This window comes from Pipistrellus kuhlii, unplaced genomic scaffold (assembly GCF_014108245.1).
Source record: "Pipistrellus kuhlii isolate mPipKuh1 unplaced genomic scaffold, mPipKuh1.p scaffold_m20_p_6, whole genome shotgun sequence".
Taxonomy (NCBI): Eukaryota; Metazoa; Chordata; class Mammalia; order Chiroptera; family Vespertilionidae; genus Pipistrellus; species Pipistrellus kuhlii.
The window spans coordinates 57,695,739-57,721,770 of NW_023425562.1; the positions used below are offsets into that span (position 1 = coordinate 57,695,739).

Sequence of the window (26,032 nt, forward strand, 5' to 3'; positions counted from 1 at the left end):
TTTATAAATACATTTAAAGTGGGACCCTTGATCAAGTGTTTTACATCCAGATGTTTGGAAACGACTGCCCAGAGGTTTCTTAGGAGGCTAATTTCCCTAACATATGACACAGGTATAAGTCATTGTGCTTTGGTGAGGTTGTTTTTTTAAAGATATAATTTTCATGGAGTTAGGCATTTGATAAATCATTCAATTTCATGTATTTTTATGGGAGAGAAATCAAATGTATATGGGGTATATTATATTGGTTAGAAATTTTACTAATCTATAAATGTCAGTTTCTGTTAAGTTGTAAAATATCTGCTTTGTAATTAAGAAAGGTAAAAATAATAAAATTTAATGATTGCATTATTTTAAAATCTGGAAACTGTTCTAATTACTTTTCTAATTATCTGTACTTCTCATCAGCAAAACAGGGATTTGGACATGTTCATCAATGCTTCCAAAAACTTCAATCTCAACATCACCTGGGCTGCCAGTTTCTCAGGTAGAAAACTTACCTAGTGAAAACCTTCTGATTGAAGGTAATAGATTAAGAATCGTGAGGTAGGAGTTGAGAAAGGGAGTTCTGGAGAGGGACAGTTGGATTTGAAATCCCGCTTTGCCACTTATCAGTTAGGAGACCTTGAGCAAATGTCTAAATCCTTCTATAGATTTTAGGGTTATTCATTGTAAAGAAGTGTTGTATAGATTAAATTAGGTTCTACATGCCAGGGGTTACCATGGTGTCAGGCTCAGTACATCCTCACTACCCTGCCCCTCTACCACCATGAATAGCATTGCTGCAGCTGCTGTTCTGGCACTGCCATCCTCATTCTCATCAGTGCTTCACAAGTGAAAAAGGCAAATGCCTTGAAGTTTCAATAAATGGAAACATTTAAAATAGAATGAGATTTTAGTAGGTTCAGGGAAATGAACTTTGGAGATTAAAACTCTTAAGAGCACAGCTTTTACTATCTCGCTTATCTTACTATAAGTCACTAAAGAAGATGTGCTAGGACAGAAAATCTGCTAAAACTGTAAAGGGTAGGTTTTATGTAGTGGTTAAGAGCATAGCTTGACAGACCTGGGTTTGAATTCTACCTGTTACTACACCTAGCCATGCAGGGTGTTCTGAGAATTAAACAAATGAAATCATAAACAAAACTACTCAAAGTAGTGCTTGAAACGTGGTAAATCCTCACTAAATATTTCATCATTATTATTATTACTATAAATACTATTTCTTTGCTGTTGTTTGGTCTTTGGTTTTTTGTTAAAACACAACCAGTTAGACTGAAGCAAAATAAAAATCATTAGCTTTGCACGTCACTTTATGTTTATCGTGTCTTAAAAGACTGTCTAGAATTCAGAAAAGATTCAGAAACTTGCAGGGATGAGAGACTTTTAAGAAAAGGTCTGGATTATTGCAATGTTTATCTCGAGAAAGGCAACATCTCTGAGCATATGATGATTTACAATGACTGACAGTCTGGGCTCCAGTCACAGGATTTGATTCAGACATGGGAAAAATCTATTTAATGAATTTTTACAGACACTATTATTCCAGCAGAGGGAGAATATAGGATGTTGAAGGACTTGTGGGAATGGAAAGCATTTATACCACATTGGGGGGATTTAAATACAGTTGTAGCTGGTGGGCAGAGTGGGTGTCATTGCTGTTAATAAGGCTTTAGTACTACCTATATTTTCATGGCCATGTGCAGCATGGAAGGAAATTGCAGGGATTCCTAGTAAAACCATTCTAGTTAAGAGCATGGGCTTGTATATCAGCCTTCCCAGCTTCAAATTGCAGCTCCACTTCTTACTGGCTGTGTGACCTGAACCAAGTTATTTAGTTTCTCTGAACCTTAGTTTCCTGATCTGTAAATGAGGATAATAGAGTAATTATTAGGATTAAATGAGATTGAGTTCTTAAAAGGCTGTGCCTGGGACATAGTATTTAGTAAATGCTAACTATTATCCTTATTAGTAATGAAGGTAAATTCTGCCTCCCAAAAAGTTTCTTCTGTTTTATTCTTTTCTTTCTAATAGCTGGAACCCAGTCTGGAGAAGAGATGCCTGTTGTTTCGAAAACCAACATTAAGGAGTACAAAGATAGCTTTTCTAATGAGAAGTTTGATTTTCGCAACCACCAAAATATCACTTTCTTTGTTTATGTCAGTAATTTCACCTGGCCAATCAAAATTCAGGTAAGATGTGCTTTTTGGTTTAATCTGCAGACATGGTGAACTCTCTTTATTAGAAACTAAATTTACTAATTTGGAACTTGCAGTAATCAACCTGTACAGTATTGCTTTGCCTCTATAAATCTATAGCAAAGGAGTGCTGAGCACATGAATACCATAGAAGATTGTGGTGGAGATGGTATAAATCCTCATGAAGGAAAGTTGTCAACACGTTTGAAATAGGGTGGCATGTAACAAATTTGATAATTATAACTGTATAACTTCTTCATTTAGCACTGGCCATGTAAAAGTTTGTAGAGCTACATAAAGAGCTTCAATTCTGGAATGAATAAGATGAATATAAAGGCACTATACGTTCACATTAAAGAGCCTAGGCCTTACAGCCAAACAGACGTGGTTTTGAGTCCTAGCTTGCTCCTGTACAATTCAGGTAGCCTTTCCACAGTTCAGATTTGTGTACTTGTGATGTGAGAGGATTCATGTTACCTACTGCAGCCACTGCTGTTATCCATCTGCTCATTTTCTCAGTTTCCAGACTAGTGGACTCCCCCTTTTTCAAGATCCATGGTCCAGTTTCTGCTTTTTATAATTGTCCTTGAGGAAGACCTTAATACTTTTTGCTTTTACCCCTTTTGGGTAAATGTGGAATTTAGGGATGGGTGGACTCTCAGGGACTGGTACACTTTTAGCCATAGGAGCATGGTAACTGAACTAGGGTTATGGCTGTTTGCTGAATTTCAGAAGCATGGTCAACTGAAGCAAGTTGTCACAGATCAATTAGGATGGGTTTGCAATCTAATTCTGGTAGTTGTATGTTCATGCCTCAGGGCTGTGACTAAAGGACAATCTTTTCCATTCTGAAAAGTGGAGGATAGGCTCTGTGTTGTATTTTTTCTCACCACCCTATTTAAATGGTCTACAAGTTCATCCTCTAATTGGCTTCTCCCTTTGCTCTGGCACAGTCTGCTTCCCTCCTCAGCCAGCCTTCTTGTAAGTATTGACCACATTCCCTCTTTCTGTTTTCTCTTATTCATTTATTCATCAGCCAAAAACAGTCTGCCTTAAGCCCTCATCACTTCCTGAAACTGCCCCGTCTTAGTGAAAAATAGTGACTAAATTCTCCTGTCCCCTCTCCTTCCTAGAGTGACTTGGGTTACTGTCTTCCTTGCTTTTCTGGTTCTTTCTTTCTCTGATTCTCTGGCAAGTCTTTTTAGGGAATCCTCTTCTTTAAACATTGGATTGTCTGTGATTCAGATTGGTTCTCTTCTGTTTTCATCCCAGTTTCTTTGGATAATTCCATCCCATTTATAGGTACTTCTTCTATACTGGTGATTCTCAGTGTTCTATCTTCAGCCCAGCCTATACTTGAGTTCCAGACCAGTAAGTACTCTTGGTTGCTGCTTAGACATCTCTACCTGGACATTCACAAGCTCTCTGCACTTCAGCACATAGTCATTTTGTGACCTTAGTCCCAAACCCTGTGCTTCCTTTGTCAGTGAATGTCAAGCATCACAGATTCATTGTTTTGCAAAAGCCATGTCCCGGGAAGTCATTTGCATTCCTAAGGTAAACCTGACTTGAACATGATGTGTCATTTTCTTTCTTTAAGCATTGCTGTATTCAGTTTGCTAATGTTTTGGTTAGAACATTTTATCTATTTCATGAGTCACAACGTCTGATAATTTTCCCTTTTTGTCCTTGTTATTGTTTTTATATCAGGATTAAATTAACCTTTAATAATCGTGGAGTTTTCTTTCTCATTTTTGGAAAAGATTATATAAGATTAAATTACATGAAGCTTAAAAAGGGGACATCTATAATACTTTAAACAATAAAGATAAAATTTAAAATATTATCATGATAAAAAAAATTACATGAATCTTGAATACTTGATAGATGTCCTTTAAAATCATTTGATTCTGGTGTTTTATATGTGGAGATTTTCTTTTTTTTTTAATCCTCAGATGAGGATAGTTTTTCCATTGTTTTTCAGAGAGAGTGGAAGGGAGGGAGAGAGGGAGAAACATTGATGTGAGAGAGAGACATTGATTGCCTCCTGCACATGCCCCGACAGGAGGCCAGGAGGAAACCAAAACCCACGTATATGCCCTTGACCTAGAACAAACCTGCAACCCTTCGGTGCATGAGCTGATGCTCTAACCCTCAGAACACCGGCCAGGGCTATGTGGAGGTTTTTTAAACTACTGATTCAACTTTTTTAATAGTTATAGGATATTTTGGATATTCTTTTTTTGTTTGAGTAACTTAAGGTAATTTTATTTCTTATATTTTTCGAATGTATTGACACAAACTTATTCACACTGTCCTTTTATCTAACCTTTGCATCATCTGTCCTTAAGTATACTGAATCATACACTTAAAAACAGTTAAATGGTAAATTTTATCTTATATGTATTTTACCCCAACAAAAATAGTTTTAGCCGAAACCGATTTGGCTCAGTGGATGGAGCATCAGCCTGAAGACTGAAAGGTCCCAGGTTCGATTCCGGTCAAGGGCATGTACCTTAGTTGCGGGCACATCCCCAGTAGGAGGTGTGCAGGAGGCAGCTGATTGATGTTTCTAACTTTCTATCCCTCTCCCTTCCTCTCTGTAAAAACTCAATAAGATATTTATTTAAAAAAATAGTTTTAAAAATTACAACAATGCCCTAGCCAGTTTTGCTCAGTAGACAGAGTATCGGCCTGCGGACCAAAGGGTCCTGAGTTTGATTCAGTTAAAGACACGTACCTTTGTTGCAGGCTCTGGTCAGGGCTCATGCAGGAGGCAACCAATGGATGTGTTTCTCTCACATCAGTGTTTCTCTCTGTCTTTCCCTCTCTCTCCCACTCTTTGTAAAAATCAATGGGAAAATATCCTTGGATGATGATTAGATAAAAAAATAAGTAAAAATAAAAATCACAGGATTTTTTTTTGGTAAATATAGACAAGCTTATTCTAAACTTTATATGAAAGACAGAAATTCTAGAATAACTATAACAGTTTTGAGAAAGAGGAATAAAGTGGAGGAATCACTATATGCAATGTTAAAGCTTACTATTTAGCTAGAGTAACGAAAACATTGGGTTACTGCAGGAGGATAGACACAGATCACGCAATAGAATGAACACGGAATAGAATTCTGAAGCCTGAAATAGATCCACATAAATATGCCCAACTGTTTTTTGACAAAAATGCAAAGACAATTCAGTGGAGGAAGGATTGCCTTTTTAACAAGTAGTGCTGGAACAGTTGAGCAATCATAGGCAAAAAAACAAACTTTAACATAAACCTCACAACTCTCTTACATAAAAATTAACTCAATATGGATTAACAGATTTAATTGTAAACAAAACTATAAAACTTTTAGTAGAAAATCTTCACATCTTAAGGCTAGCAAAAGATTAGACTTGACAACAAAAACATGACCCATAAAAGGAAAAGTTGATAAATTGGACATCAAAACAAAAAGGTTTTCTTCTGTGCAAGAACCTGTTAAGGGGATGAATCATACTGGGAAAAAATATTTTCAAGCTGTAGTTCCAACAAAGCACTTATATCTGGAATATAAAGATAATTCTCACCCTGGCTGGTGTGACTTAGTTGGAGTGTCTGTCATCCCATATACCAGAAGGTTGCAAGTTCGATTCCCATTCAGGGTACATACCAAGATTTTGGATTTGATCCCTGGTTGGAGCATGTAATCAGTGAGCATGTCTTGGGTGAGAATTTAAAAAAAAAAAAAAAGAGAGCAAATAATTCTTCAAAATTCATTTAAAAACAAACACATCATTTAGAAGATGGACAAAAGACATAAAGAAGCATTTCACCAAAAAAAGATGTACAAATCCTATATAATAAAAGGCTAATATACAAATTGACCAAACAGTGAAACAACTGGTTGCTGTGATGCACAATGACTACCAGAGGGCAGACACTCAACACAGGAGCTGCCTGTGTCTTTGTGCTCCCACAGGGGGAGCACTGCTCAGCCAAAAGCCAGCTCACGGTAGTGCTAAGGATGTCCAGGCCTAAACCAGCAGTAGACATCATCCAAGGGCTCCCTGACTGCAAGAGGGCATTATGACTGTAGTGTCATATAATCACATGAAAAGATGTTTAGCATCAAAAGCTATTAAATGCAAAGTAAAACCATAATGAGATATCACTGTGCACCTATCAAAATGGCTAAAATTGAAAATAATAATAATACCAAATGCTAGAGAGGTTGCCAAGAAATTGGATCATGTTTACATTACAAAGTGAGATGGCACAGCCACTCTAGAAAATAGTCTGGCATCTTGTAAAACTAAACTTGCTCTTATTGTACAACCCAGCGTTTGCATTCCTGGGCATTTATCCAAGAGAAATGAAAATTAGTTTTAAAAAACATGTTTTATTGATTTCAGAGAGGAAGGGAAAGGGAGAGAGAGATAGAAACATCAACGATGAGAGAAAATCATTGATAGGCTACCTCCTGCACTCCCTGCATTGGGGATCGAACCCACAACGCAGGCATGTGCCCTGACCGGGAATTGAACCATGACCTCCTGGTTCATAGGTCAACGCACAATCACTGAGCCATACTGGCACACATACATCTGTGCACCAACATTTATAGCACCTATTTGGCAGTATTTAGCATCTTCATTCATAACAGCCCTTAACTGGAAACAAGCCAGGTATTATTTGGCAGGTGAATGGATAAGTAAATTGTGCTACCTTCATATCATGGAATAATACTCAGCAATAAAAAGAAATAAGCTATTGATACAAGTTGGATAAATTGCAAGAAAATTTTGCTGATTGTGGGGGGAAATTAGAAATTGGCATTCTGCATTATTTTATTTCTGTAACATTTGAAAATAAAAATTTTATACCCAAAACAGATATGATTTACTGAGGCTTCACCTTTCTCTGACTCTGACCTTTAAATCCTATTTTTTTAAAATATATTTTATTGATTTTGTACAGAGAGGAAAGGAGAGAGAGTTAGAAACATCAATGAGAGTCATCGATCAGCTGCCTCTTGCACACCCCCTACTGGCGATATGCCCGCAACCAAGGTACATGCCCTTGACCGGAATCGAACCTGGGACCTTTCAGTCCCCAAGCCAACGCTCTATCCATTGAGCCAAACCGGTTTCGGCTCTAGATCCTTTTTTTAAAGGGGGTCATCTGATTAGGTCAGACCCTCCACACTCTAGGGGAGGGTGTACATACTAACAAAGTGGGAATCTTGGGGGTCAACCAGGGGTTTAGGTAACTTGTCTGATCCCAAAGAGGTTGAGGTCTAGGCTCCTGCCAGTACAATTTCAGTTTGGTAGCATTTTCTAGCAGTATCAAATTATAGATCATATGCCGGGACCGGTTTGGCTCAATGGATAGAGCGTCGGCTTGGGGACTGAATGGTCCCGGGTTCGATTCCGGTCAAGGACATGTGCCTTGGTTGCGGGCATATCCCCAGTAGGGAGTGTGCAAGAGGCAGCTGGTCGATGACTCTCTCTCATCGATGTTTCTGACTCTCTATCTCTCTCCCTTCCTCTCTGTACAAAATCAATAAAATATATTTTTTTAAAAATTATAGATCATATACAAACTTTGTAAAATACTTGATTTGAGCTCTAGTAAATATTATTTATTGACTTGTTTTTTAAGTTGAGATTGTTTTCATAATGGCATACCTCATGATATTCTGAATCCAGTTGAACTTCAGATTTTGTTCTTCAGCATATAGCTGAAGAAATAATTAATATTTTTAAGAATCTTGGTGAGAATCTTGACTTAGTGCTGCTGACGTTTTTCCCACTTGGAAAGAGGGCTCTGTGCACATAAACAGGCTTTTGTGCTGGAGATAGCCGAGCTGTTGCCAATACTGAGTTCTAGTTTTTTTCCTTCCCATGCCCTGTTGCTCCACCCTCTGAAAGTCACTGAAATGGTTTTAGAGCATTTCCTTCTAGAGGGATCTCTTCCTCACACTTACTTTTAAAAAGTACGAATTTTAAGTTTAAGAAAGAGATGTCGATTTTCTGCCTGCTTTTTTGGGTGCTTTTACCTGGGTTGGATCACTCACTTGAGTAAGAGCCCTTTGTGAAAGCTGCATTCAGGAGCACTTTTGAAAATAAACGATGGCATGCTCACCACTTAGTTTGCCAAGCTTTCCTTGAAAAGCAGGTAAGTTCTATTGAAAATGTGTCTTTTGTTCTCTGGTATTTGCAAACAGTGTAACTAGACTTGTAGCATTGCGTGTTCTCAGTGTCTTCACACGACTGGTTCTCTGCACTTGGGACTGTATCTGAATGTGTGCTGGGCGGAGGGCTAAGCTTGTGTGTTCCTAGGCAGATGCAGGCATGTTCTCAACAAAGGGAGCTATATGTTTCTTTATTGCTCTGTTTTCCTCAGAGCCTCCGCTCTTCTAGATGTAGCTAGCTCTTAAACACAAAAACATGCATGCACACCTAGAGACTGTACAGATTCAGTTAAAGTGTGGAGACCCAAGGTATCTAAATGGCGCAGTAGTGTAGGCCATTCAGTTAAATTTCAGTATGGCTTTCAGTGCAACCAAAATAACTTTTCTGTCTTTCTCGTTTTTTAAAGCAAAGTAACTGAGAAATCTAATTCTGTACTCGGAAATTCATGTAAACATTGGTGCTTTCAAAATGGTAATGCTAAACTCAAGTTCCTTCACTCTGAACTGATCCCAGGATTCTTTTCCATAATTAGGAACAGATCAAAACCTATAACTGCTAGCTGAGGGAATTTGAAACTAACTATAAAAGTCTTTGTAGATGCAGTTTAAAAAAACACCTACCCAGACTGAAAGGGCCTGTGTGTAGTTGGGTGGATGGTATGTTGGGGCTGGTTGTGCCTGTTTTCTGGTCAGCTGCTCCTGTGGTGAGCGCCCCTCCCTCAACCCTGCTTTCTGAATGTGATCCTGGGTGTTCTCCCCGGCGGGCAGGACTCGGCCAGCTCAGCCAGGATCATCATTTGGGAGGATAGGTATTCAAGACAGAGAACGGACAGACAGATGTGCGAGGGGGGAAGGTGCGTAGAGAAGCTGGGATTCTAGCTTGTTACTGGCTCTGCAACAGAGGTTGTTATTGTAATGTGGAACTAATATTAAAGCCCTCTCCATGCTACTTTATGTAAGAGGCTAGTGTTCACAAGTGAAGGCAACACAGAATTTGTATTGAGAACCAGGCATTCATTTAGATTTTAGAGTTATGTTTATGGGTGCTAGCAGGATTGCTATACCGAGCAAAGGATGTATGCAACTTTTATTGACTAGGATATACTTTTTTTAGTAAACGCTTTATTGAGATATAATTTACATACCATCCAATTCACCCATTTAAAGTGCACAATGTAGTGTTTTTTAACATTTCACAAAATTGTGCAACTATGACCATATCAATTTTAGAATATTTTCAGCACCTGAAAAAAGAAATCACATACCCACTAGTAGTCATTTCCCATTTCTCCCTCCCCTCCCCCCCCAACCCCCCGTCCCTTCCCCAGCCTCTGAAACCACCGGTCTACTTTTTGTCTCTATGGATTTGCCTATTCTGGACATTTCATATAAATTAAATCACATAATATGTGGTCCTTTGTGACTGGCTTCTTCAATTAGCTCAGTGGTTTCAAGGTTCATCCATTTTTAGTATGTCCCAGTACTTCATTCCTTTTTAAAACTGAATAATGTTCCATTGTGTGAATATACTATATTTTTTTATCCATTCATCTGTTGATGGATACTCGGATTGTTTCCACTCTTTGAATATTATGAATAGTGTCAGATAGGCTTTTAATGTTTGTAGTAATTGTGTGATAATGATGCCAATGTATATACAAATCACCTGGTGTTAGATATCTGTGCCTTAAGGGTTTTAAGAATTACAAAGTTATGAAATAATTTGAAACTAGACTACATAAAATGTAAGTCTTTCCTTGCTTCAAGTGGCATTCAAGGCTCTTGTAATACCTTGTGGTTTTTATCATGATCATTACGTATTCTTTTTTCTTGAAAGTCTCCTCTCTTTTGCTTTTCATCTGTGACTTTGGCTGTTTCTTCTGAGCTTTTCAATGACATTGTTCCCTTGGGTTTCCTCTGGACCCTTCTCCCTGGACAGTCTCATCCACATCATCTGTGAACATCATCTATACCTAAAATGGATAAATCCCCAGCTCTAGCAGACCTCTCTTGTGCTCTCCATAGCCAGGACCCACTAGGCTTCCTTTAACATCCACGCACTCAGCAGACTTTCTGGCTCAAAGCAGCAGCCATGGATGGGTAGCAGGAGCTATGTCAGGCACCGTGCTCCTGGGGGGTGGGGAAGGGAGTGAGTGTTTTGTGTCGCCTGAGTCAGTGAAGAGCAGCAACATCAGAGCTGAGTCTTAAACCTGGGGTCAGGCAGTGAGTGGGGAAAGGACATGCCAAATCACTTTCAAGAACTACAGGAGTTTAGCACAACTGAAGTTATGGTTGTCCTATGAGCAAACTCTGGAGGGCTAGGCAGAGGCTGTCATGGAGAGACTGGAGGTTTCTGCTGAGGGATTTGAACTGTAGTCTGAAAACCACGGTATGTGTGTGTGGGGGAGAGGGGGCGTGTGGAAGGTCAATAAAATGCTTTAAGCTAAAAAGTGACAAAGATCAGTGTTTTTGAAAGGCCCCTCTGGCAATAGTTTGAAGAATAGATTGGAATGAGCCAGGCCGGAGTTGTGGTTTGCAGGTATAATTCTTGATTAGAAACCCAGGGCAAGGTTTCGCTGATGACCCATAGACATTCCCCATGGCAGCTTTCTTCCTTTATCTGTGCCTCCACAACCTAGACTTGTCTGGCTTCCACTACACAAAAATTCCCTTAAGGGCAAGGACACTGTTTTATACTTCCGAACCCTCAGTTTATAGCACAGTGTTGTAGATACTCCATAAATGTTGCTAGATGGATGCATAGTTGTGAGTTACAAGAGACTTAAGCTTGGTATCAGAACTTTCTCTTTACAACTTTCATAACTTCTTTAAAGGTCCTCTGACAGCTTTGTCTGATGTTGTTAGAGTGATTGCTGACCTCTGCTAAGGAACTGGGTTGGAGACCAAGAATTTGTCATCCCAGTCTCCACAGTGTGATGTTAGACGACTGAATTGTTTTAGGTTGAAATTTTGTCAAAAGAGTTGAGAGGCAGGAGAAAAGAGAAGGATGAAGACACAAACATTCCTGATTTTAGAGAGGGTAGTTAGGAAATACTATCATATTGAAATACTTAAGAATGAAATGATGCCGGGACCGGTTTGGCTCAGTGGATTGAGCGTTGGCCTGCAGACTGAAAGGTCCCGGGTTCAGTTCCGGCCAAGGGCATGTACCTTGGTTGCGGGCACATCCCCAGTCGGGGGTGTGCAAGAGGCAGCTGATCGGATGATTCTCTCTCATCGATGTTTCTAACTCTCTATCCCTCTCTCTTCCTCTCTGTGAAAAATCAATAAAATATATTAAAAAAAAAAAAAAAAGAATGAAATGAGCCTGGCATCTTGGCTCAGTGTTTGAGTGTTGACCTATGAACCAGGAAGTCATGATTCAATTCCTGGTTAGGGCATATGCCCGGGTTGCAGGCTTGATCCCCAATAAGAGGGCATGCAGGAGGCAGCTAATCAATGATTCTCACATTGATGTTTCAATCTTTTTCTCCCTCTACCTTCCTCTCTGAAATCAATAAAAAATATATATATTTTAAAAAGAATGAAATGCTATGAAGTCTGGGATTAGCTTCAAAATAATATGATCACCGGGAAAGTGGGTAGAGTATGGATGAAACATGATTGGCCGTGAGCTGGTCATTATTAAATTGGGTTATAGCCCTAGCCCTAGCCCGTTTGGCTCAATGGATAGAACGTCATCCTGTGGACTGAAGGGTCCCAGGTTCGATTCTGGTCAAGGGCATGTACACTGATAGCAGGCACATACCCAGTGGGAGGTGTGCAGGAAGCAGCTGATCAATGTTTCTCTCTCATTGATGTTTCTAACTCTTTATCCCTCTTCCTTCCTTTCTGTAAAAAAAAATCAAAATATATATATATATATTTTTTTTTAAGCTGGGTTATGAACACATTAGATTCATTACACTATTCTCTCTACGTTTTTATAAAATTTAAAAATTTCCATAATAAAAAAGTGGAAAAAGATAATACAAGTGATAGAATAAGAAATAAAGATACAAGTATATTATTTACCTTCTTAAAGGTAGCTACAGGAATGTGCCTCAGCTGTGATAGGTCTCAGAACTGACCTTCTGCTTTGCTTTACAGGAAGCACACAGCATTGCACTGGGAAGGTTTTACCATTTATCGGCCACTGGGAAGGTTTTGCCATCTATCCTAATTAGCCTGGCCAGTGTAGCTCAGTGGTTAAGCATTGACCCATGAACCAGGAGATAAGGGTTCAGTTCCCGGTCAGAGCACATGCCAGGGTTGCAGGCTTGATCCCCAGTAGGGGGTGTATAAGAGGCAGCCGATCAATGATTCTCTCTCATCTATCTCTCTCGCTCTCTCTTCCTCTCTGAAATAAATTTAAAAAGAAAAAAATCCTAATTAAAGGTGGGGTCCTCTGGAGAGAATACTTAAGAAGAGGGGAGGAGAGCAGGAACCATTGCTTTGTATCATTTACCCTTTAGTACTTGTTGATACTTCAGTAAAGTGTGTGTCATTCTTAATGTTTTCTAAATTGTTAATTAGCGTGATAAAATGGAATAGGAATTTTGGAGAGGTGAAAGGAATGGCTGAGGAAGGAAATTTGGGAAAGAAAGCACAGAGCAGTATTGAGGTGGGAGGTTGGGAGTGGACAGATGGTGAGTGTTAGCTTGCATGTCAGGAATGAGTGGCTCGGTGGTATTCACCAGCCTGGGGCTCTGGCCAGAGCTTGGGTATACAATTTTTGTGCCAGCACAAACCAGCATTAGGTGGGTGGTGTGTGAGGCCAGGTAATGAGCACTGGGGTCCAGTCCAGGGCCTGTGGTCTCAACATAGAGTTTCATATAGAACTTTGGGGTTTGTTTGTTTGTGTTTTTTAAAGAAAGCTATTTTGTATCACAGCAAAACTCCCAAGAGCTGGCAGCACTAGACCAGGTTAGAATATGCTCAGCCAGTGGTCACAGAATCTTCCATCCTTGGCACATCTGAGGCCTGAGTGGAAAGCTGTTTGTAGACAGGACTGAGTTCTTATAGGAGAAACAGTCCTTTCGTGACTTCCAGCCTTGCAGTGACCAGAACTATGTGGCAAGATTGGCATGGTGAAGCCAGGAGCCTATATGGCAGGCATGTCCACTTCAGCACTTTTGGATCCTAATGTGAGACCTTCAGCATCTGCAGAGGTTGACCTCTTGGTGGACGAGCAGCAGAGGGGCTGTAGTCTTGGTGGGCTCCCAAACCAGGTAGAGCTGAGCCCTGGAGGAGCTGCTGGCCTCAAAGCCTCGGCGCCGCCCACAGAGTTTCTGCTGGGTACACACAGACTTGGGTTTTCTCAGAGCCTGACGGGCGCTGCTTCAGAGTCAAGATTGCATCGCCTCACAAGGCGTCCAACTGTCCTTTCCCATCCTCTCCCTGACTTGCATGCTCAAACAATGAAGATCATTCTTGTGAAGATAAAAGATTAGAGGCCTTTTCCTGTTTTTTTCAATCCTTGTATATTTAAAAGTGGTCTTTCTCTACTCATTCAATATTTACTCACATACTCATTCACTTAATTTTTTTTGTGAGTACTTGCTTTATAAATTGTACGTAATAGATGTAAAATGTTTTGTTTTGTTTTAAAAGAAGAGGTAGTGGAGTATAAGAAAGGTCTTATTTTTCGAGTATGCTGGGGCTCAGCCTCTACCTACCATAGTTTATAAATTCATTTTTAGCTTGTGTTCACAGAGCTCCATTCCCTTCTCTCAGTGATGTGCAGAAACTTCAGGGCTTAACATACCAGAGATCTGGGGAAGGACTTCTGATCTATACTCACTGACTGCTCCCAGCGCTCTAGCCCATGGCCATGAGGTTTGTCTGAAGGCAGCTGTCCTCACTCCCATGTGTGTGACAGACAAGCTTGGACAGAATAAGCACTGATGCTCCAGAGCTCCCAGGCCCACCAGGCAGTCACCCCACATTCCTTTACACCCTATATTCCTTGGCACTTTCAAAACTCTAAAACATCCTCTTCGTTCCCTCCATTTCCCAGTCTCAAGGTTTGTGTCTTGCCTCTTTTTATTTCAAAGTACTCTCCTCTCTTCCTCTACCCTCATCCTTCCCCTCACTCCTACCCTGGGAAAGATCCAAGTTATTTTCTTTTGGGACCAAACCTTTCAAGTAAAATGTTAATTTTTTTTTTTCATTGCAACTAACTAAATTGTCCAGGGGAAGGAGTGAGGGAAGATATTTTAAAAATATTTCAGTTTCCTGAAGTGTGGCCTCTGAACACCAGCATCGGAATCACCTGGGAAGATTAAAGCTACAGAAATAGGAATAGGGTCAGGGGTTCAGACTTTGTGGCAAGCTCTCCAGAGTTTGAGAACCCTCTCTGGTTCTTAGGATGCAAAGGTCCATCTGCTTTAGTGTGGGAGGTGGGAAATTACCTTGATTTTCTCCTACAAGAATTAAAAAGTCAGATATTGAGATCTTTGTAGACAGAAGAATACAGGAATCATCTTTTCCAGGTTATCTCTATATACACAGGTAACATGTGATTTCCCCCAGCCTTTAAAAGAAGTGGATCAAGTGTTGGAGAGAATGTAAAGAAGAGAGCCATTTCCCAATGGATGATGGGATGGCTAAGAAGGGAGGACACTCTAGTGACAGGAAGATCAAGTGAAGTAATACAGCCATTTGAAATCACTTGTTTGGCTGACACACAAAATTAGTGCTTAGCAGGGCAGATCCTCCTTATCCTACCCCAAGTCCTAAGGCTATCTGGGCTTCAGAGTTTTGTTTTTAGAATTTATTTAGCACCCCTCCCCCCTCCTGCAAGCACATCTTAATCAAACATGTCACTGAAAATTGAGTCAGCAGCAGGTGTGTAAATATACAGGGACATAAATTCTAGATGTCCTGAAGTATGGAGAGTGATACCTACTATTTATCAATAGAAAGGGAGAATAATGACATTGGGAGCTTAACTGACTCAGAGACATTGAAGCATACAACAGACTGACAAATTTTAGAGGGAAGGTGAGGGCAGAAAGAGATTAACCAAAGAACTTAGAAGCATATGTGCATAACCCATGGACAGACAATAGTATGTTGAAGGCCTGGGAAGGGGGTGGAATCCGTATAGAGAGGGTCCATGGGGGGCAAAGAAGGGACATCAATAATACTTTCAACAATAAAGACTTAAAGAATAAAAGCTTCTAATAAAAGATAAATTGTAATGAGATTTTCTTCTCTGAATTAAGTAGATTTTATTATAAAAATTCTCATTTTTAGTATTAGAAAAGTCCATAAACACATTTAAACATTTTTAAAATATATTTTGTTGATTTTAAACAGAGAAGAAGGGAGAGGGATAGAAAGCAGAAACATCGATGAGAAACATCGACCAGCTGCCTCCTGCACACCCACCACTGGAGATGTGCCCGCAACCAGTGTACATTCCCATGACAGGAATCGAAACTCGGGACCCCTCAGTCCACAGGCTGACGCTCTATCTACTGAGCCAAACTGGTTTTGGCACATTTAAACATTTTTATAATAATCATTAAAAAAAATCTGATAGCATCTTGAAAAATAGAACTCAAAAGTATAACTCAAAAGAGCGTTGACCTATGAACCAAGAGGTCATGATTTGATTCCCAGTCAGGGCACATGCCCAGGTTGCTGGCTCAATCCCCAGTAGGGGGAATGCAGGAAGCAGCCGATCAGTGTGATTCTTTGTTGTCATTGATGTTTCTATCTCTCTCTTCCTCTCTGAAATCAATAAAAAGATATTGATTTTTAAAAAAAATTAAATATGGATGCAATCATGAGCCCCAGTTCTTAGAAGAAAACTCAATCATGTCTTACTGAATTATAGGGGGAGTGAGGTCATTGTTTTTCCAAGTATCATATTTATTTATTTATTTATTTATTTTTAATATATTTTATTGATTTTTATACAAAGAGGAAGGGAGAGAGATAGTTAGAAACATCGATGAGAGAGAATCATCGATCAGCTGCCTCTTGCACACCCCCCACTGGGGATGTGCCCGCAACCAAGGTACATGCCCTTGACCGGAATCGAACCCGGGGCCCTTCAGTCCCCAAGCCAACGCTCTATCCATTGAGCCAAACCGGTCCCGGCCCAAGTATCATATTTATTCAGCAGATATTTATTAAGCACCTCTTACATGCCAGTCTTGCTTTAGGCACTAAGATATAGTAATCAGCAACAAAGTTCCTGTGCTCTTACTGAAACCAGTAAAAAAAATCAATAAAATATATTTAAAAAAAGAAAAGAATACCGTCCAAAAGGCAAACAGAGGAAACCTCTCTCAGTCTGGCTGTTAAAGGAGTGCAAAGCATAGCCCTGGCAGTGTGGCTCAGTTGGTTGGAGCATCATCCCTTATACTGAAAAGTGGCAGGTTTGATTCCTAATTGGGGCCTCTATGGTGGGTAACCGATTAATGTTTTTTTCTTTCCCTTTCTCCTTCTATCCTCTCTAGAAAATCGTTTAAAAAGAGTGCAAAGCATTGAAATGCTATTGTGCTGGGGCCTGGGCATAACACTTCTCTTGCATTACTGCAAGATAGGAGTTGTTTCCTGACAAAGATAAGGGGTTGGGTGAGATTAATAAAAATCATTTACTTCTTTGATTGTCATACATATTGTTTGTACTATAACACTTATTCAATTACTCAATAATTGCTTTGTCTGTTTCCCTAAAAAACAAACAAACAAAAAAAAAAAAAACGTAAGTAGGGAATACACCATAATAGCTGGCAGGTACTACAGGTAATAATAAGGACAAGATTGTCATACTTAGTAATAAATCCTAAGGTGCACATATTTTCATATTCTAATATCTGAAATCAAGGTGAATCATACAGTTAATGATTTTAAAAACATTTTATCACAGTTTAATTGGCAGTGTTTTTTCTTAATAGTGGTTTTGATTAACTACACTAGGAATATTTTACAGTTTTGGTATAAAGACTATTCACTGTATAATGAAATTATTTAAATTCCAACAGATGTTATGTTGATCGTCAGGTGATACTCATTATAGTAAGATTTGAGATATTATCCTGAATTGAGTACATACTGAACACATAAATGTTGAAGAAATGAGGGGCATGAGATGAGGCTTCCCTCCACACTGTAGATCAACAATTGGAATTTGAAGCAAACCAGCAGAGTATTTTGTCTGGATGAAGGCACAAGGAGGTAGCAAGAAAACTGACTTGCCTGTCATTAGTATGAGATGTCTTCAATTTCAGCCTCTAAGAACTTAGGTTTGTTGTCGTGAGCAGAGGGGCACTGGAGGAGGTTGTGGAAGCCATGGAATACAGTAAGTTAGTTCTCAATGTCATTGATGGATTCTGTAAGCAAAACAACTTATAACAAAATCATAGTCTAATTGATAGAAACAAGAGTCAAGTTCCTGTGGCATCTCATCAACGTTATAAGGACAAAATGTTATTGAAGTACCTGCTGAATTATTTTTGTGTTGGCAGTTAAACAAGAGAAGAAACTAAAGGGATGAGGCACTTTTCCTCAAGTGAAAAATATTACATTAATCTCTTGTTTAGAATTGAAAGTATGTTTTCAGCTTAACTATTGAAACAAAAGGCTGAGTTAATGGTGCAGTTTTATAACCCACCTGTTTCTCTGTCACAGATTGCCTTCTCCCAGCACAGCAATTTTATGGACCTGGTACAGTTCTTCGTGACCTTTTTCAGGTAATTTCACTCATACAAACCATATCTGTTCTTTTGATTGAGGTACTTAATTCCATTAATTGTCAGCTCATAAAAAAATAAATGAATAGCCAAAACCGGTTTGGCTCAGTGGATAGAGCGTCGGCCTGTGGACTGAAAGGTCCCAGGTTCGATTCCGGTCAAGGGCATGTCCCCAGTAGGGGGTGTGCAAGAGGCAGCTGATCGATGATTCTCTCTCATCGATGTTTCTAACTCTCTATCCCTCTCTCTTCCTCTCTGTAAAAAAAAATAAATAGAATATATTTTTAAAATTAAAAAATAAAATAAATGAATAATCCTGAGTTTACACAACAGACCAAACTAATTGTATTTATTTCCTGAAAAGTTACTTGTCAGTTACAGTAGTGTAAATTTAGTCTCATCTGATAAAATGAAAATATTTTCTTGGTATGTTCTGGCTTTTTTGAGGCAGCTTTTCACGTACTCTATACTAAAATGGAGATCATTTAGCTGATTATATGGAGAGAATTTTGGGTTGAAACAACACTTAATGATTATTGGTGTGGAAATATATATATTTCCTCTTGTTTAAGAAATGATTCAGGTGATTATCCAGAGTTTTAAAGCTAAAATGACTTGCTAAGGCCTTGGGATTTTTATTTTATTTTAGTTTCTTTAATTTTATTTTTATGAAACTACTATCCTCCTATATAAGAAAAGAGAAACATGTAAATTGACTGTACCTCTGCTACACTCACCAGCCAATCAGGAGTGAGTATGCAAATTAACCCAACAAAGCTGGTGGGTTAATTTGCATACACAGGTGGAGAGCAGAGAGGGAGAGCTGGCGGCTTGGAGGAGTTGGCTGAGCAGGAGAACATGGGTCAGAGGCAGAGCAGGAAGGGAAAACCCATAGTGTGGGGAGCACCAGGAATTCTGAGAGTAGTAGTTCTAATAGAAACATCAATGAGACAGAATCATTGGTTGGCTGCCTCCTGCATGCTCCCAACTGGGGATTGAGCCTGCAACCCAGGCACGTGCTTTTTTTTTTTTTTTTTTTTTTTTTTTTTTTTTAATATATTTTATTGATTGTTTACAGAGAGGAAGGGAAAGGGATAGAGAGCTAGAAACATTGGTGAGAGAGAAACATTAATCAGCTGTCTCTTGCACACCCCCTACTGGGGATGTGCCCGTAACCAATGTACATGCCCTTGACTGGAATCGAACCTGGGACCTTTCAGTCTGCAGACTGACGCTCTATCTATTGAGCCAAACCAGTTTTGGCAAGGCACGTGCTTTTGATTGGAATCAAACCCAGGACCCTTCAGTCCACAGGCTGACATTCCATCCATTGAGCCAAATCAGCTAGGGCCAGTAGTCTTTTCATATTATTGTAAATTTTTGCTTCCTCCTTCATGAGACTGGCTTGTAAATTCATTTCTCATTATATTCTTCTCAGGTGTGCTAAATTCATAAAATGAAATGCGCTGACCAATATGGGGTGGCGTGGAACAAAGGAAGGCCCTGGGCAGGAGCTGACAGCTGGGAAAGGGAGGCCCTGGCTGGCAGCCAGAAGGAAGGCCCCAATTGGCCTTGATCACCAGCCAGGCCTAGGAACCGTCCCTGTGCATGAATTTTGTATACTGGGCCTCTAGTTGTTCTATAAGTTGCTATTTTACTTGCAGTTCTGTGGTTAACATTTCCCAGGTGGAAATTCACCTCATTTTTTCCAAAACAGCTTTTCCCATATTTTGAGTACCATATTTTATTTAAATATTCCTCTTTTGATTAACTTAGATTATCCTCAATTTTTGTTGCATATGTCTGCATTTTTCTGTGAATATTCTCTCTGAAATAGTTTTTTGTTCTATACTTGCTATACCCAAACACAAAAACATTGTCAGATGGCCCCTCAGAACAGCTGCATGAATTTACATTCCTACAGCAGGAATGTAAATGATATCTCTCACTACTAATATTTCTGCCTCTCTCTTATTACTACGACTATTTCTTAGCAACCCTGGAAATTGTCAAATTTTTAATTTTTTTAATCTGGGAGGTATTATTGGTATCTTGTTTTAATTTGGATTTCTTTAATTATGAGTGATACTTACTGATCTCTTATAGTTCTTACTTTGAATTATCTGTTCATATCCTTTGCTCACATTTCTATTGGTCTGTTTGCCTTTTTCTTACTGAACTTTAGGATTTCATTATATTTTGTGATTATTAACGTGTGTGTCTTCAGTTGTTTGTCTTTTCTGGTATTTTTTGGCAAGCAGATCTGTCTTTTCCTATATTTTCTTCATGAGTATTTTTATCTCTTCTTGTTTTTTTCATGTTTAGGTCATCCTTTTTCCATCTGGAATCTATTTGGCTATAGCTTTACTTTTTTTCCAAATGGATAGGCTTCAGAAATTTGTCAATGAATCAAGGGAGTATGTTCATTACTTCAACTCCAAGGCCACACCGCTCACTAGGCTGGGAATTCACTCTCTATTTTATTTCCTTTTTCAGTGTATGCCCAGCTTAGCTCTTTGGAGTTGAGTGGGGACCCTTGACCTCTGTCCCAAATAATGCAAAGCCAGCAATATGGAATGCTGGAAATTAATGAAACTTCTTCCCATTTACAGGGAAGTCTCTCCCTCCCACAGAAGGAAACTTCCCTCTCTTATGCTACCACAGAGGATTCCAGCATTTCTTCCCACACCTGCCAACATTTTTTGTATTCTGCTTAGTGCCAGATAGCCAGGACTCACTGACATCAGCCATCTTCCACAGTTCCTCCACAGCAGGCCAAAGGATCATTCTACGATATATTCTTGCAAATTCAGTATTTCATTAATTTTTGTCTTGTTACTTCTACCAAATTATGAGTCCTCTAAGGTTGTTGTTCCTTCCCTTTTTGGCCATGTGAGAAGCAGAGCCTGGAAGGGTGTTTACTTAATCTAGTTTTCTGCATTTGCCTGTCATAATCTTCAGAACACAACCTATTTGTCTACTCTGCGATGTCTTCACCTGGCACATTCACCACACAGGCCACCTCTTCTTAGACTGTTTTCATTATAGCTGCTCCGGTTTTCATTATAGCTCTTAATCACCCTTTCATGCAGGTATTTAACAGTCTAGAGTAGGGGTGTCGAACTCAATCAGAGAAGGGGCCAAAATCTAAAATCCAGCCTAAATCTCAGGCCGAATGTTTTACTGAACAGTCATAAACTGTCATTGTGATGGAAACGCAGCGGAGTGCAGTGATGACAGCGCGGTGCGGGCCACATTGCAAAGCCTGGCGGGACGGATTTGGCCCGCGGGCCTTGTGTTTGACACATGTGGTCTAGAGCTTAAGGGCAGACCATAAACAGGCAAGCCTATAATTTGACATGCAGAGATGAACAGGGCCAATTAGAGGCCTCGCCTATAAGTTTTAAATTGAATTCTGAGACTCTTCTCTCATGAATCCCAGCCCTGGCTATACCTTAGAACCATCTAGGAAGCTTTAAAAAAAAAAAAAAAAAGGCAGCAGCAGCCTGGGCCCTTCACCCAGAGATGCTGATTTAATTGATCTGGCATGGGACCTGATCGTTGTGATATTTAAAGGCTCTCTAGTGATTCTTATATGTTCCAGAGGCACTGAGAAATCCTGAATTAGCTGAAAGTCATGTGAATCCAGGGACTGGCAGTAGTACTCATCCACATACAAACAAAGGCATAGGAAGTCAGATGGGAAAGGATGTGTATCCACTGAGGGGGTGTGACTTTGGCCTCAGCTCCTGGCAACTTCATGATTCCAGTTCCTATAAGAGCAATCTGCCTTAAGCCTCTGAGAGAGTCCCATAATTATTCCCACAGCCATCCTCGGTAGTGGTTATTTGGGATTTAAATTCTAGATTGTGGTTCTTCTACATTATATAGGAACAGTTTTATAAGTCTTACTATTTGTGCTGAGGGTTTTTTTGGTGGCGGGAGTTTGACTGTTTTATGTACCCCTTTGTCCCCTTGTTGAATGTTGTTGTGGTGCTGAACTATATCCTATTCTCTCAGAAAAGATCTGAAAAAGAAAAAGACTCATAGACAACAGTATGCTGATTAAAGAGGGAAAGGGGGTTGGGGCAGATAGAAGAGGGGATAAATGATGACGGAAACAACTTGTCTTTGGATGGTGAACACAGTCAGCTGTCTCTTGCACACCCCCTACTGGGGATGTGCCCGCAACCAAGGTACATGCCCTTGACCGGAATCAAACCTGGGACCTTTCAGTCCACTGGCCAACGCTCTATCCACTGAGCCAAACTGGTTTTGGCAGGACATTCTTATATGATAATATTTGTATTCAATCTCGTGATGACCTCATCCAGATTGATTACTTCAAATACCATATGCATGCTAATGACTCCATCTCTCACAACTCCTCCAGGTCTTTGCTCACATATCGCTTTCTCAAGAAGTAAGGCTTATGTGACCATTCTGCCTTAGAATGCCACTGGCACTCTGAGCCCCCTTACCCGATCATCTTTTCTTTCTGTAGCATTTCCTACCTTCTGACATGCTCTTTTATGTTGTTTTTGTTTTCTGTGTTATTTACTGTTTGTATCCACATCCTGGAATGTAAACTCCAAGGGAACAGTGGCTTTTGTTCTATTTGTCAATGTATTCCATGAACCTAGGGCAGGACCTGGCCCAGGAAAGTATTGATACCAAAAGGAAAACAGAGACTGTCAGGGAGGAGAAGGACCAGCAGTGTCAGGACAGCCGAGAGGAGCAGCAGACAAGGAATTGAAGGCTCTTCCCTGAGTGATGACCTGGGGCCCTTTACCTTCTGTTAGATTACCCCGGAGGGGTCTCCATGCATGTGCATTTTGGGGAAGCGGTGAGATGTCAAGCGTTGAAGTTTCTTTTTGTGAAAAGACCAAAGTTCAATCATCCTAACATATTAGAGTCCCTTCTCCAGCCAGCCTGGGAGGTCTGCTTTGGGGTCAGTACTTGGGGGCACTGAGGCTGCTTTTCACGACATTCTGAAAACACGAAGCTCAACAAGCGGGTATCTGGTGGCACAGGCCAAGAGCATCAAGTGTGTGTATAACACTCTGGAACAAAACTCAGTGGCAAGCCCTTTTACAAGTTAGTGAGTGAAAACACCAGTGTTGTTTTTTTAAATACGTTTTTATTGATTTTACTTTTTATTTTTAGAGAGAGGGGAAGGGGGAGGGATAGAGAGATAGAAACATCATCGATCAGCTGCCTCGTGCAGGCTACTTATTGGGAATCAAGCTTGCAACCTGGGCATATGCCCTGCCTAGAAATCTAATCGGTGACCTCTTGAATCCTGGGTCCATGTTGAACCACCGAGACATACCAGTTGGAAGAACACGAGTTTTTAAATTACTTTAACAATTACTTCAGAGGTATATTTGTTCTTCAACTTATTAATCCTTTTATCAGAAGTCAGTTCTCTGCTATCACAGTAGCTTTTCAAACTATTGAGTTCCTGGTTTACAATTGGGAGAGCACTGGCCACTGGGAGTTAGTCTCTCCTAGAGAAAGTTGTTAGCTTGAGAATGACCCTTCTACTTTACAAAAATGTATGCATTTACTTTGTAAAAATGTAATTGAATATGTATTATTATACATAAGTTTGTTTCTTCTATATTTACTTCTTTCTTATAAAAAGTTATTTTAAAAATTATTTTTTCCTATTTTTATATCTTACAGTGAACATTTGTTAATTTTTATTAAGTAGCATCTTATTATCTGTCATAATTTTGTTAGGATTATTTTCCTTATTTGGGATAAGCCTCTGATGAGCCATTCCATTAAAGGTGCAGTGGGAGGTGGGGATCCCTCCAAGCACCTGGTGGGACTGTACAGTAAGGTCTGAAGCTCAGTTTATCAGGGCCCCTCACACTTTGCTTTCCTGTGAACTGGAACATGGTGTGATTACTCACCAGAGAGGAGCTTGGGGTGGTATCTGAGGAATTGCTTACTTGTCTGGCCTGGAATATGGAGACAACGGTGCTGATTCTGGGGGCTGGGATAATAATTTGATGCTTTCCTTTCTCACAGTTGTTTCCTCTCTTTGCTCCTGGTGGCTGCTGTGGTTTGGAAGATCAAACAAAGTTGTTGGGCTTCCAGGCGCAGAGAGGTAAGCCTCAGTGGATAAAGATTAATGAATCCTTGTAAGAGCTTTTCCTTTCTACATATTTCTCTTAAGCAAGTGTCAGCATTAGCTATTCAGTGATCATTGATGGACATATTCACGGATAGTCTTATTATCTATCATAATTTTGTTAGAATTACTTTTCTTATATGGGATAAGCCCCTGATGAGCCATTCCATTAAAGGTCCAGTGGGAGGTCAGTTAGACTTCAGTTACTGCTACATCAGTGTCATTAATTCTGCCCCATATGGTCTCAGCTTTCTAAAAGGAAACTATATTGACTTAAACAGATGCCAGTTTTACCCATCCTACCAGCACCCTGGTCCTGGAGATCTAAGAATTTCTCATATTTCAAGGAAGGATAAATGTGTATCTAATTAGATTTTGGCTTGAATTTTATTTTTTTATGAATCTTGATTTATTTCCAGAGCTCCGTTACAAAAGTAAGAAGTCAAATATTTACATTAAACAAATCAAATAAATACACTTGTTTAAAAATTATAACATAAGAACTTTGTTTATTGCAAATTTCACTGTTAATTCTCTGCCTTCTGGTCATCAGGTCTATTGCATTATTGCTAATGAAAATGCACTGAGACCTCGCCTTACATGTGCTTTGTTTTCTGTGTCTACTAGTGCCTTTTTCAATATAAAAACTGATCTATGGTCAAGATTTGGAAGAGAATGGGAATATCTAAAACCAAAATTCATAAGCACTCAGCACTGATCATAGAGCATTAGTGTCTGTGATGGGGTTGAGATAGGCTCCAGAATATGGGCTTTTTGCTGGGAGCATGACACCTTTTCTGACCCATGTAAAGGTGATGTTATCATAGAAGTAAATGTTGCATCCCCTTTGTTATTTTAAAAATCAGTGGGTAACATATTCAGAGAATTCTTTAATAGCTCTGTTACTAGGATATTTTAAAATCCCAATGAATTGTACAATGTTCTGAAAAAATGCAAGTCATTCAAATGTAATAAGAAAAAAGTTAGAGCCACAATAAACTAATAACCAGGGAAGAAGGAATTGAAAACTTGTCAATATATTACTCTCTCCACAAAAGTCATTAGACTCAGGGAGTTTCTATTTTAAGATGAGTTCATAGAGATAATAATATTCTATTCTTCTTTATATACTTATGAGAATTATTTTCAAGACATATAAACTATTTCAGAGCAAAGGATATGATGGGAGGTTTTAAGAGTCCTAAATCATCCTTGGCCAGGTAGCTCAGTCAGGTAGAGTATTGGCCTGATACACCAGGGTTGTAGGTTATTTCCTGGTCAAGGGCAGATACCTGAGTTGCAGGTTTGATCCCCATCCTGGTTGGTGCATGGGGGAGGCAACCAATCCATGTTCTCTCTCACATTGATTTTTCTCTCTCTGTCTCTCCCACTCCCTTCCACTCTTTCTAAAAATCAATGGAAAACGTCCTCAGGTGAGGATTAACAGAATAAATAAATAAATAAATAAATAAGTGTGGGATAGGGCTATATAACTTATTTTATGTATTTAACAGACATATTGTGACATTATATCTATACTAAAGTGCATACATACATATATCTGATAAGGATTTTTTTTTTATAATGACAGTACTGTTAACCACATCCAACAGGATTTAGTAATTCCTAATGTTAACTAATTCCTAATGTACATGGTCTTTGTCTAACTTTCCCTGACTTTTTAAAAAATATTTGGGGTTTGATGTGTTTGAATCAGGGAGGATGAGATATTTTTAATATGTAGTATTCTCTAATAAAATTCCCTCAGTACACATTGCAGTAATGCTTGCTGTTTTACTCATC

General features: G+C 39.4%; 1 protein-coding gene and 1 long non-coding RNA gene across 4 annotated transcripts in view; both read left to right on the forward strand.

Moving 5' to 3' along the window:
• The window catches only part of ATRN (attractin), a 113,482-nt gene that overhangs the window by 81,302 nt on the left and 6,148 nt on the right, over positions 1-26,032 (forward strand). For all 3 annotated transcript variants that reach the window (XM_036419804.2, XM_036419807.2, XM_036419806.2), the window contains 4 exons: positions 409-487; positions 2,035-2,192; positions 18,026-18,087; positions 24,127-24,205. In XM_036419804.2, coding sequence (XP_036275697.1) covers positions 409-487; positions 2,035-2,192; positions 18,026-18,087; positions 24,127-24,205 — 378 coding nt within the window. The remainder of the gene's footprint in view (positions 1-408; positions 488-2,034; positions 2,193-18,025; positions 18,088-24,126; positions 24,206-26,032) is intronic.
• Positions 24,220-24,619, forward strand: LOC118708419. The gene is made up of 2 exons (XR_004984570.1): positions 24,220-24,326; positions 24,417-24,619. It is a non-coding gene; the product is annotated as an uncharacterized LOC118708419 (long non-coding RNA).